The sequence below is a fragment of the Prosopis cineraria genome, unplaced genomic scaffold (assembly GCF_029017545.1).
Source record: "Prosopis cineraria cultivar Desert tree isolate PC_DT_omini unplaced genomic scaffold, ASM2901754v1 PC11, whole genome shotgun sequence".
In the NCBI taxonomy this organism is placed as follows: Eukaryota; Viridiplantae; Streptophyta; class Magnoliopsida; order Fabales; family Fabaceae; genus Prosopis; species Prosopis cineraria.
Window position 1 is genome coordinate 5,629,273 of NW_026555342.1, and position 13,228 is coordinate 5,642,500.

Consider the following 13,228-nt stretch of genomic DNA (forward strand, 5'->3'; position numbering starts at 1 on the left):
TGTGTGTTTCCATTTGTTTCTATTTCTTCCTGCTTGGCCACCAAAATACTAACGAATCTACTATATATATCCTGCTAAGTATCACAACAAAAAGAACTTCAAAATTTGTGCACAAAAATTCTATCTTCTTGGTGGCCTTTAATTTATAAGTAACCACAACTCTCTTCTTAACTTATTTATCAAAAATATAAATTTATTTAATATCATAATCTTTCTTTGATTGAAATTTAATTTCGTAATCTCGAAATAATATTTCACCATACTTCACAAAAAAATTTATTATTTTTAAAATATTAAAGCATTTGTTAAGATAATTTTTTTTCATAACTATCTGAAATCAGATATTATCAAATAATGTTCAAAATGAAGCATTAACAAGATTAAAATAATAAAAGTAACTTTTTCTTAACATAATTCTTTTTCATCTATAATATTTATTTAAACCTCTGTGATTTTATTTAAAGTATATCATACTTATTCTATTCAACCAGCCCCAATTTTTTACTCTTAAATTAATTCAACTATTAAGATCCCCATATATATCACATGCTTTTGACTATTCTCTATTCTCCAAGATATGCATGACCTCATGATGACCACCGAAAAACTAAAGCAGCTACAAACAGGTTCATTAAAATCAGGGGCCATGTGGCTTGCCATGGCTGTGGAGGTTTGGTCCCCTCCCAATTAAAAAAAAAAAAAAAAAACTCCATACCCCAAACACATACACACATATACATGCATAAATACATGTATAAATATACATCTTATTTTATCAGTGCATTAAATAAATACTCTTTTATTTATAAAATAAGACATTTTTTAGAAAACTTATTTGGTCTAAAATATAGAATAGTTATAATATTTTTTAAATTATACTCTTACTTTATCTATTATTTAAAATAATATGTTAGAATTTCAGTTGTTATTATTAAGGTATTTATATAAAATCTTTAATAAGAATATAATTAAAAAGCTGCACAGATAACTAATTAGAGTTGGGTCTAATGAAAAGATTAATTCCTTATAATGTAGCAAATTAATGTTTGAAATTTAATCAAAATCAAAATTGAAAATGTTGAAGTGATAAATTGAAATCTTAATTGCAATAATATTTTTTAGAGAATTTAGGATCACAATAATTAAATAAGCATAAGAAAACAGTGCATGCATGCCTTGAATCACACGGTACCTTGTTAATTTGTCTGTTATAGCTTATAACGAAGGGGAAGTACTGTCGACCTGGACTCTTTTGTAATTTCCTGATTGCATGTGCTTAGTTTTTTATATTTCATTTATGTCAATTAAAATATTAAATTAAATTAATACATACATAAATATTTGTGTGTGTGTGTGTGTGTGTGTATAGAGAGAGAGAGAGAGACGCAGAGAACGATAAATTATATATAATGACCAAAAGAAGTTGACCAACAAAAGATGGAACGTTAATTCTGAATATATAAGCAAGTGAGCATAACATAAATAAAAGAGAATCAATTTATATATTAGTGAACTAGTGTTTAAAGAAATTTGGATCCGGTAAATGGTCTAAATGTTTTGACTTAATATGTGCATCACAACAATAATAACCGTTCAATTTAATGGAATGAATGTAGGAAATTTTATCATATATAATACTCAAAAATATCAATTCCAAATTTTTTTTAGAGAGTGCTCTGATTTTGAGAATTATTTTAAATCTTTGAAAAAAAAATATATCCTAATAATTTTTACATATTGATAAAATTTAATGGTTATAACTGAAATACATATTGAATGGGTGGATTTAAATCACTCATAAAATCCAAATCTGTGATTGAGTGTAAAAATTCTCATTAACATAATTTTATATAATTCATTAGTGACATATATACCAGACTCTGATATAAACACAATACGTTCCTGACATGTATGCATTCCCTTACAAATGAGAATGTTATTGTATCCATTTTGTAACAACTGAAACTGTTGATTAACTTAATCCGAGCTAACATAAACCGGAAACTTCGTCATCCTAACACTAACAAAAAATCATGGAGAACCATTAGTCCGTGACTTCTTTCTGATTTGATGACTAGATATTATAACTGAGAGAAAGAAGAAACTTCAAATCAAAGCTATTTCTCAGCAAGTTCCATTGGCACACTTGGCATGGTTCCAGCGTTCAGCTTCACCGACTACTAAGATTTTTTGTTTTCTTTTCTGCCTAATTTATGGCTTCAAAGCGATTTCAGCCAAACAAATACGTAGAAACTCAGATTAATTTTCCCTGAAAATGAAGGGAACGGCGTGAAAACACTGGCGACCGTATCATGCATCATTATCAATGTTGAAATCGGTTTTTTTTATCTCCATAAACGTGGCAGAGTGAATGTCCGGTGCATCAAAAGCCTAGAAAGTGCTAAATTGGAAGCCATTGGAGCTTCCGAGAAGCATATCTGCAAGGGATATTGAATTTTCCACTTAGGTTTTGCCACTTGCCAAACACGGTTACTGACTCTGACGTTTATCACTGAACTGTCCCTTCAATCACCTTGTCTTCATCATTAACATCAAAAAGAAAGGCGGCACTGACTTATAAATGAAACTTTAATTCCATTAAAAAAAAATGCTACTCCAGTCCCTTTTATAAAATAAATTAAATTTTTTTATCCAATTTAAAAGATATTTTACAAATTTTTTATTGTAAATTTTTTTTACCCTACTTAATATTAAAGAGAAAAAAATATGTTAATTCAATTATATATATATATTTTAATAGAGGTAAAGGTAAGGTAAAATTTATAAATTTTTAATAAATTTTAAATTTTTTATTTTTAAAACATATTAAAAATTATTTATAAATAAAATTAAATACATTTTTAAAGTACTTGTGAGACCACTATTAATAAAAATAGTCTCAGTGAGTGTTTGAATTACTTTGCACATATACGACGATAGTATCTTCGAAATTTCTAGAATACCAGGCCTCTGGGTTATAGATTAAAAAAAATAACCTAGGTCAGCGTAGACCCTAGTTATTGAACCACCATTATAAAAGCCATCCATGTCTTGTGTTTCTGCCAATCCATCGCCACCAAACCAAACCAACTTTCCAACGCACATCTTCTCTCCCAAACTCTCTTTCTCTCTATCTCTCTCTAGTCTACTTGAGATTTACCCATTTCTCTTCTATCTAGCCCTTCAATCTCTTCTTCTTCACCATCACCTTCTGCACCAAATCTGTGCAACAATGGCGAGTTCACGCATTGCGAGGTTCGTCATGGAGGTAGCCCCGCCACAGTATGTGACTGTGATGAGGCACAGAACATCAAAGATGTTGGATACAATTACTGAAGAGGACCACAGGGAAATCGGCAGCCTCAACAACGATCATCATCCTCATCATGGTTCATCATTCTCATCATCATCATCATCATCTTCTTCTTCTTCTTCTTCACCGTCGTCTTTATTCCCTAAAAGTTCATCAGCAGCAGCAGCATCCATATCATCGGCATCTTCATCATCCTCAGTTTCAATCCCAAGTGCTGATTCCAAGTACTTCCTCAAGGAGGTTCATCGATCGCTCTCCAACTTGAACCACTGAGAGTGATGAGATGGTAAAATGAAGACGCTAGCAGATTCATAGCAAATCCAAATCCTCGGCTGAAATAGAAGTGTCTCAACTTTTCCTTTAGGGAAGATCAAATACTAGAACTTATGTTCATCTTTCTATGCATATATATAAGACAATTTTATATCCAACATGAGTACTTTCCTTTATATTATTAATTTGCTCTTCTTGTTTTTAAGCTAATCACCTTGCTTTGTATCTCTCCTTTAAAGATTATATAATAAAAGGAGCCTTAATCATCAGTGGAGAATTACGCATTTTGCAAGGTATATATATACATACCTTGCATATCAGATGGTGTATATACAGTTACCGGTATTCCTTACATTCAAAACAAGGTTCATCAAATTAAAATGCTTCATCCCATGATACTTAATATGAGACTTTTTAATTAAAGCATTATTTTTCCCTAAACGTTGGTTTGCTACTTTTAATCATCTAGCTAAACAACCTCCTATATTAATTAATTTCATTGAGAATTTTTATATTTTCAAAATAATTTATGTAAAGCTGTTAATATAATTGGTACTATTTTATAATAAGGAGGGACACCTGCATGCATGCTTTTAGCCAAGCTAATTAATTCCACACATTTGTTTGCTTCACGGTCCACATATGAGAGAACCTAATAGTCCAACCCTGAGTCTCTTGTTTATGTCCGGGAGCATATGTACGATGATTGATTATCGATGTGTGTGTGTGTGTGTGTGTGTCGCGCGCGCGCTCGCGCCCCTCTCTGTGTGTGTGGTGGGGAGGTCGAGAATTCGGAATCGCACTGTAATTAAGGTCAAGAGAAACGAAATCAAACACTACCAGAGTGCCAGTGCTCAATAAAAATTTAAAAATTGTAAAGATTTATGAAGATAATTAAATATACTTGAAAATTTTAATTTTTTAAAGGAGTATAAATTTCTAAAAGTACCTCTCATTTAACACTTTTTTTCACCGGAACAAACTTGATAAAAAGGCTATAAATCAGAATCATAAATTCATAATTCACAATTTCTAGTAAAATTTTAAAAAAAAATTCTTTTAGGGGTGGGCAGTGGAATACAGCACATGAGAGGAACAGTTGTTTAATGCATATAATTAGTGGATAGCTGAGTTTTCTTGACTACAATTAATGCCTAAAGTTTTTATTTCACACAATGGAAGCGTCATCAAAACCTTTGAACTCGATTGACGTATTACTACTTTTTCAAAAATTCTCCTATTCTTATAAGATAAGCAAAAAGAGCATGAGAGTATTTAATAAAGGGTATTTTTGTGAAGATGAAAGTTTTGAAAACATCAATCAATTTTATTTCTTTGTATATTTTTTTTAATAAAAAAGAATGGAGGGAAAAAAAACATATCAATATCTTTTTCGTAGAGGACGGTTCTAATCTGCATTAATATATATAATGAAAAATTTTAAAAAAATGTAATTTATCCTAAACAATATAATTTTGGGACAATTTTCACGTTGTCTGGTTTAATAAAAAAAAATTAGTACAAAAGGAAATAAGAAAACTTGAAAAATAAAATACTTGAAAAAAATAATTACTACGAAACAGTACATACGATAATTTCACATATTGTACCATTCTTTTTTTTCTTTTTGGTGTTATCTAAATTCGAAAGTATCAATCAATCAAATAACATGGTAACACAGGACCCAAAAAATAATAATAACAACAACATTACAATAGTGGAACTTTGACAATACATGGATCAAATTTTTCACGCCCTGTTCACTCACCATGCCTAATGTTTTTGTGTAGAATATTCCCTGTTTATAATTCTTCAAAAGGAAACTAAAAGTTATAGTGCTATCAAATTTTCTACAAATCGAGCTTCATGTCCTTTTGGTGTTGCCACAGATTTTACCTGCTCTCACTCAGCCCCATCCATGACAAGAACAAGATGAAGCCATATCCCTTCTAAACTCTGCCATTAAGTTCTTGTCAAAACTAAACATGTCAACATTCTAATTTCTTGACCAACCATCATGTTGAATGTCGTCATTTTATCAGCAAACATCCTAAAAAGCCCCCAAAGAATCGCAGTATTCGTTAGCTTCCACTACAACATACCATGCCTCAGTGTAACTTCCATTGTAGAACTTTCCTTGTTGGTTCATTTGCTTGGATGTCTTCCCCAAGGATCATAAACTGCAAGATTAGCGTATAAGCAGCTATTCCCCTGTGTGCTCTTTCTCATCCTCTTTGCTTGGGACGCCTCTGAACTGCTCTTGCGTTTCTTTCCGGCTTCCAAAACTGTCACTTTAAATCTTTTCAGTGCTGATAAGAGAAATTAAAATTAGGGTTAATTCATTAACAGGAATAATGTGTACAACAATATTCTATTTATAGGCTCAACTAACTAAACACCCACTCCCTCCAAGTAACTTACCCAATAAGAATGTAATGCTACTCCAAAATGGCAAAAAGGAAAAGATATCAAGAAACATTTGATTCTGTCAAAGTTAAATATATGTGGCAAGAAATAATTGTGTCATTTTTAGCTATTTCTCAACCAAATCAAAATGCAATGTGTTTCAGAGATATCAAAAAAGGTTGCAGCACTCAGAAGATTGGCACTGGCACTCTGATAAATAGATGAGAGGAATTGCTCTGGTAAAAGTCAAGACATTTCCCATTTTTTGATAGTGAAGAATAAGTAAAACCAATATAGACATAACATAAACCTGATTGGTAATTAGCGTGAAGTTCTTCAATCAAACTGGAGGGCAAAGTGTGCTCACAGCAAGAACTGTTGTCAGCCTTCTGCAACAACTTCTTAAATCGTCTAGCCTGCCATGTGGTGCACAAATTTATACCATTTTGAGGATGGAGCATTTGTCGAATGTCAAAAGGGCAATATGAGAAATTATATGTACTCTTTCCCCTTGCAGTTTTATTAAATAATCTAAAGGGCACCAAGAGGTCCTTTCGCAGCAGTGATTAATCAACAACTACAACAAGAAGCCTCATCCCAGCAGTGATTAATCAGGCCCAAAAGAAAGATGATAAGAGATTTAAGCCTGAACACATGCCTTTCTAAGTAAAACTAAGATTGTGATTTCTTCCATTTGACCCCAAAGGCATACAACATGGATTTAGCACAAACAATAGTCAGAAAAGCGTAAACAAACTATTATAGAACCAATCATGACTGCAGCAAGATGACTTCATACCTCATCTTTGGACATCAGTGTGAAGCAACGTCCAGTCTGGCCAGCTCTTGCTGTCCTACCTGCTCGATGAACATAAGTCTTAATGTATTTCGGCACGTCATAATTAATAACATTTCTCACCCCCTCAACATCCATTCCACGGGTCATTGCATCAGAAGACACTAGCACTAGAAACTCCCCTTTCCGAAATTCCTTCAATGTCTTACTGCACACAGAATAACATTTTCATAACCATCTATCCTGTTGAATAATAAAAAATAAAAACAAAGGGGCACAACATTTTGAACCTTAACCTGTGTTCATAGTGACAAATGGAATACAGAACCATGCGTGTACAAGCAGGCAAAAAATATAATCCTTTTATTGAAATAGATGGAAAAAGCAACCGATTCTTTTCAAAGACATTGCACATTTCTTTTCCAAACGCACTTAATTTGATAAAATTTTCAGATATAGTGTTCTTCAATAGAAAAAAGTGATTCCATAGTTCCTTTGCACTACTTATCTAGTTCCTTGATTTAAGGTCATCTAAAGGGGCTCTCTTATGGTCTTTTATTTTTTTCCGTATTTTTCCCCCTTTTTTCCCCTCCTATCTCAACTTACCCCATATTTACCGAGCCTTGCCAAAATATACAAGCCCACATTGCTCCTCCTTAAAAGCACAAGATTGCACTCTTGTCCCACAAGGTTTATGTAATTTAAACTGGATTTAGCTTAGAAAGTACTTTTGAATAAGAAGGTATATATGCGCAATTGCATTTTTGCTACAATATATAATTTCTCCAAGTTTTCAATTAATACCCATGTTTCCCAAAGGCACTCCAAAGCATATCCAATACACCATGTGGCAGAATTGTCATAATTTAAGTAATCTGTGAAGTTTCTAGTGCAACAAGAATTTCATCATGTTGTTGAAGTGTCATATGATATCATGCACAATTCAAAATACATTTTACAGTAAATGGCATGCTCACCTTCTTACACGTTGACGTTGTAGACTAGAATACTCCTTGATCTTAAATTGAAGATCACTAAAATAGTGCAGCAATTTGCACAGACGATGTGTTGAATCCACAGATTTTGTAAACACTATGCATTTTTCTCCTCCCAATGATTTTAAAAGGGCAGCCAAATACAATGGTTTGACCTTTGTGTCACAGATCTAGACAAAAAAGAAATCAAATTTAAAATTCTGAGGAACCATCAAGCGCTCACTATCACTCAAGAAAGTCGAGTTTCACATTGCATTTTACACACAAACATGCACCTGCCAGCAGAACATACCCTCACCCATTTTTGGTGCTTGAGAATGCTGGCAACTGACAGGACTAATTAACCCATCAACGTCATTATCTGATCACACTGGAGTAGATAATCCTGTCGGTGCCCTAGGATAACTCATCCTAATATTAGACTCGAGAAAAGTTAAAAACAGTTACGTGCTGCAAGAAAGATATAACTTTCAGAAGTTGCACGATGAGCAAGACCATGAAGTGATAGGTTCCACTGCTCCCTTTTCATACTCTTTAAATATTCACAACTCCAACTGTGATCCGTCTTAGGACAAAGACCACCAATAAGACAGGCCAAAAACTCACAGTTGTCTCAAATTAGCACACAGCAACTCCACTCAACAATTGAAGTCCTTTGTTATTTGTACCATATCAAGACAAAAATCTAAATCCCCAAATAGAACCAGCTATTTTACCCCATTTTCTAATCCTTTGTCCTTTGGCTACATAAGCAAACCGTGACCTAAGGACGGAGTGTGCAGTGTGTCAAGATTGAGAGCTGTCCCAACTAACATAGCCACTATGAAAGAATTTTAAATCTTTCCGACATAAAAAACCCAACAATTACTGTCACAAACCAATCCTACATCTTGCTTTGAAAGATTGATGAATTGATCAATCAAACTCTGCTAAAAACTAGTAAAACCTAACATAAAAGAGAAAATGACTCAATCAGCTAAAACGTAATATCACGAGATCATTGTGGAAGCAAGAGCAACCTTTCATAAACCTAATGAATTTACCAGTCCTAAAGATAACTCCAAAGAAGCAAGGGAGGAAGAAGCATATCATCCTACAAATTTAATCATCCATAATCATACAACATAGTCTAAAATGGAAGAAACTGAAAGCAAGCAGTTACATTAATTTCTGGAAATTGAATGATACAAGAACGATTCCAGTTTAAAAGGATTCATGCTAATAAATTCATACATTATTCAGGTTTTAATGCTATACCAGTTTAAGTGATTCCAAATTTTCTGGAAGCCTATAACGCATCTGCCCAGCTTTCAAGAATATTGGGTGATGTAGATCAAGTTGAACAAGCTTGCCTGGGTCCTGGGTTATTGTTGCAGATAAAACCATCTTTGCTAGCCTGGGGTAAGGTTTATCTTTAAATCCCCTCTCAACACCACTGTAGAAAATAAAAATAAACATTACAAAAACAATACATATATGAGTAATTATTTCTCTCTCATTAAAGTAAGAAAGTATAAGAGAGAGAAGAGAATCAGTCCCTAACACTGTAAACAAGGATAACACAATAGTTAGAAGACACTAAGATATCAATAATTCAAGAAGTAGCAACATTCTAGTATAATCGACCCAAGATTATTGTTAGGATCCCACTAAGACTACATATGCAACAGTGTGAGTGTACTGATGTGCAGCGCAAAGGATTCATAACTCATAAACCAGATTACTTAAAAACATACTAACCTATTATCTTCATAGGACTTAATTACTTCTTGTGGTGGAGAATCATTCATTTACTTGGCTTCTTGCCACTCAAATTTTCGGAAACAGGACTGAGAACCCAGATAATAAGATCTCTTAAATAAACCCCATTATGACCAAAACATTATAAATACATAATAACATAAAAAGTTCAACAAAGCAACTAACAGGGCAATCTCTACTTTGTACCATTTGGAAGCATTTCTTCTAGCTGTCAAGTCATTAACACAAAATAAAAGAATCAAGAAAATCAACCAGTGGGTGTCCATTTGACCTTAATTAAAACACTCCAAAGTCATATTTATGATCAGATATTCAAAATATTTACTATGATAAGAACATTACAGAAGACAGGTAAATGAACATTGAACTTACCATCTCCTTCTAGTGCTCAATGCACTAAATGAATTAAGAAGAAAAGGACCAGCTTGCGGATAAATATTATTGTCCTTAGATCGAGTCAGCTCCAATACTGTAGGTAACCAGGATTGGTAGGCCTCTCGAAGAAGTCGATCTGTTTCATCAACTACCTGACATAATTTATCTTGTTCACAAAGGTCTATGTACAATAAAGGACTATAACTTAATGCATGTCAACACTTCTAAACAAAAAATCTTAGTACAAGATATGATAACCAAGCTCCTCAGTCTCATAGTCAATTAGTTTCCATCACCAGAATAGTATAAATAAAACTTATAAAATAAGCGGCCCTATGTGTTCCTCTATTTCCCATTGCCTTCAGGGGTTCTTTCAGCAAGAAGGTAGGCTTCAACAAGTATCTACCATATTTGACTATGGCCTTTAAAATTGTTTCCACAACCAACATTCAAAGATACTAAACTGGAATTAAAACAAATCTTTATAACATTCTAGTTCATTATCATCCTTGCACATAATCTTTCTCATCATTTAATAAAATCCTTTTTGCAATGAAAAATAAAAATCAAGAGGCTGCATACAAATATGAGAGGTAATAAGCATTTGCAACCTACAAGATAATAAAGATGCTCAAGTGTGAACCCTTTAGTAGCAGCGATGTGATCCATCAGCCTTCCAGGGGTAGCTACTAATATATCCACCTTACTTTGGAAACCAAGTTGGTACTGAAGTGATATATCTTCTGGATCATAACACATGCCTGCTTCATATCCCGGTACATCCACAAGATTAGTAATCTCATCAGCTATTGAAGATTGACCAACAGCCAAGCCAACATGCAAACCTAGAGGAGATGCAATGGCATCAAAAACTTCTTTAACCTGAAAGTGGCAAGAGAAATCAGGGATAATACGATGGCTCATTTTTAATTGAAAAAAATGGATTTTTCATCTTTGATTTCGCATTAACAAAAATAGAAATGAAAAACTAAAGGTTGATATCTAAAAGAACATATATGAGAGTTCTAGGTTAAATCATTTGCATTGAGAAAGAAAACCATAAATAAAAAAAATTAAAAAAGAAAAACGACATACAGGAAGGCACCTAACCTGCAAGGCAAGATCGCGAGTGGGCACCACCACTAAAGCACGCAAGCATCTTACTATACGGTTTGACAGCATTTGCACAATTGGAAGGGCATAAGCTAAAGTTTTTCCACTTCCAGTAGGAGAATTTATACAAAGGTCTCGCTCAAAATTACCAGGCCCAACTGTCTCTTCCCAGACTGCAACTTGCACAGGAAAGAGCCTAGAGATGCCCATATTCTGCAATGCCAACTTTAACCTGATGTCAGGCCAAAAAAAATAAAATCAACCTGATGCATATAATGTAAAATTAAAAAAAAAATGAACTGGAAGTAAAGAAAATGAGAAAATTCAGAGTAGCATCACATATAGATTATAGACTAATTAAATGCTTAGCCTTCATAAGAAACTGAACCGACTTTGTTGAATTTGAGGGGATAATATATTGGGAGAATGATAACTAAGGATCTCATAAAAAGGTCAATCCCAAATCAGGATCTTCTAAAGATTTTCAGTTCTGAGATATAGGAAAATGAGTGTTGAATTTGGAAACTTAAGTTGTGATGAGATCCTGATTTGATATTAACTTTCTTATGAGATCCTTAGTTGTCATTCTCCCTAAGATATTTACTGAAACAAAATTGGGGGAGGCTAAAACTGTTAAAAAAAAAAAGCATTAGATATTAGCGTTTTGCAGGATAGAATGATTACATAGCAATGAAGATGTTACATTGGGCCTTTAAAGAAATTTATATTTTGGTTCAGGATCTTGTCCAGGAAGCGCCCTAGCTCCCATTAGCACATGTAACCCATCGACCATGTACCAATATGGGTGCAAATCCTCAGCTAAATAAGCAATCTCAATGAAAGCCATCATGTTCCATGCCAAATTATTCATCCGAGGCCATATTTTATATCGACTTCCAAAAAAAAAAGGGAAAATTATACTGATTTATAAAAATCTAATTTAAGTTTAAGATATTATCCTCTTCTATTAAAACAAGAGAAGCGAAAATACCGCGTTCTGCTAGGGCCAAATGCAGCAAAGAAAGCAAATGCCCGCAGAGCATGGACATGGAGGAATCTTATGATGACAGTTCATTCATGCAATAGAATTAGGTGACGCGTCATTGAAAATCAATAAAATTGACCTTCCTACATACTGGAAGGTAAGATTGATATGAGCCCGCCTACAGTCAGTTACTTTACGAATCACACAGTCCGCAAGCTATATATTACATCTAACAATAAGAAGAAAGACGGAACATGTAAACTATCACCAAGAAAAAAGGATGGCCCATAAGAAGAAAATGTAACTTCTAAACAATATCCTGCAGGCTCTACTTCCGCGTTCTCTACAGCAACAATTCATCAGAAAGTTGTCTTTACATTCACTACTTCTAATCGTGGCAGAAGAAATAAAGTAAAAATAACAATCCAAGCAAGGAACAAAAATGATCCAGGACACAGAGAAACACTTAAACTCTATAGTCATATAGCATAACTGAAGATAAAACTGCAAATAAACGAGGAAATAGAATGAATAAGTACTTGGGGTGAAGACAAGGAACGCATTCGAGGGGGCATTCTTCAGATAGTGTGACATCAACAGGGTCCCGCATCCATGGCAGCACTGGCACACTTTGCTTCTGTTCACCCATCTTGACTTCCTTCAAGGCTCCAACACCAACACTCTTCACCGTTCCCTCAACTGTGATGGGGATTAACCATGGAAATTAATAACGTGGGAAGTCTGTCTGAGTATGTCGAACAGAGGAAGCAAGAGGCGACGAGAGACAGTCGAGAAGAGTCAGTTTAAGTCAGGTCTGGAGGGTGGGGTGGGGTGGGGAGCGCACGCGGAGGCGGAGAGGCGAGGAAGCACCAGGTTTTTTCTTTTTCTTATCTTTTTTTTTTTTTAATAAACCGTTTCGTTATTTGAATTGAGCAAGACACATATATTCATCGGCTCATCAACAAGCGTCACACCATTATTCAGCTGAAAAAATGGGATGGCTCAGTTTTATAAGGCTGCCTTTTGATGGGTTCGAGCTTGAAAGAATCCGTCTATTTAAGTTTGAGTTTTTTTATGATAGTAAAATATGAAGTTTGACCCTTAACATAACAGGTTTAAAATTGATCTTGCAAGCTTTAAACTTTTTTAATTATTTTTATTTTCTTTAAATTTTGTTATCAAACAAAAAATTATTTCATTTCAATATAATA

The 13,228-nt window shown here is 33.8% G+C and overlaps 2 protein-coding genes across 4 annotated transcripts; one reads left to right on the forward strand and one right to left on the reverse strand.

Annotated features, from left to right (window-relative positions):
* The first annotated feature begins 3,055 nt into the window (after positions 1–3,055).
* LOC129287283 (protein DSE2) lies at positions 3,056–3,744 on the forward strand. The gene has a single exon (XM_054923497.1). The coding sequence runs from the start codon at positions 3,233–3,235 to the stop codon at positions 3,584–3,586; it is 354 nt and encodes a 117-aa protein (XP_054779472.1). The 5' UTR covers positions 3,056–3,232; the 3' UTR covers positions 3,587–3,744.
* A 1,515-nt stretch (positions 3,745–5,259) lies between these two features.
* Positions 5,260–12,874, reverse strand: LOC129284839 (DEAD-box ATP-dependent RNA helicase 1). 3 transcript variants are annotated; one of them, XM_054920329.1, is made up of 9 exons: positions 12,557–12,874; positions 11,030–11,245; positions 10,531–10,801; positions 9,917–10,067; positions 9,041–9,218; positions 7,766–7,953; positions 6,792–6,996; positions 6,303–6,408; positions 5,260–5,895 (listed from the first exon to the last, which is right to left on the reverse strand). In XM_054920329.1, the coding sequence occupies exons 1-9, from the start codon at positions 12,590–12,592 to the stop codon at positions 5,732–5,734; spliced, it is 1,515 nt and encodes a 504-aa protein (XP_054776304.1). In that variant the 5' UTR covers positions 12,593–12,874; the 3' UTR covers positions 5,260–5,731. The 3 variants fall into 3 exon arrangements, with proteins under 3 accessions (XP_054776304.1, XP_054776303.1, XP_054776302.1); XM_054920328.1 differs by having other exon boundaries at positions 11,030–11,257; XM_054920327.1 differs by having other exon boundaries at positions 11,030–11,264.
* Positions 12,875–13,228: the final 354 nt, after the last annotated feature.

Excerpts from the sequence above, each read along its gene's own strand:
- LOC129287283 (XM_054923497.1), top strand. The coding sequence starts at position 3,233 with ATGGCGAGTTCACGCATTGCGAGGTTCGTCATGGAGGTAGCCCCGCCA.
- LOC129284839 (XM_054920327.1), bottom strand. The coding sequence starts at position 12,666 with ATGGGTGAACAGAAGCAAAGTGTGCCAGTGCTGCCATGGATGCGGGAC. Across the intron at positions 10,802-11,029 it reads CTCGCGATCTTGCCTTGCAG|GTTAAAGAAGTTTTTGATGC; the intron begins GTTAGGTGCCTT and ends TGCCACTTTCAG. Across the intron at positions 10,068-10,530 it reads GCATCTTTATTATCTTGTAG|TTGATGAAACAGATCGACTT; the intron begins GTTGCAAATGCT and ends TATGTCAGGTAG.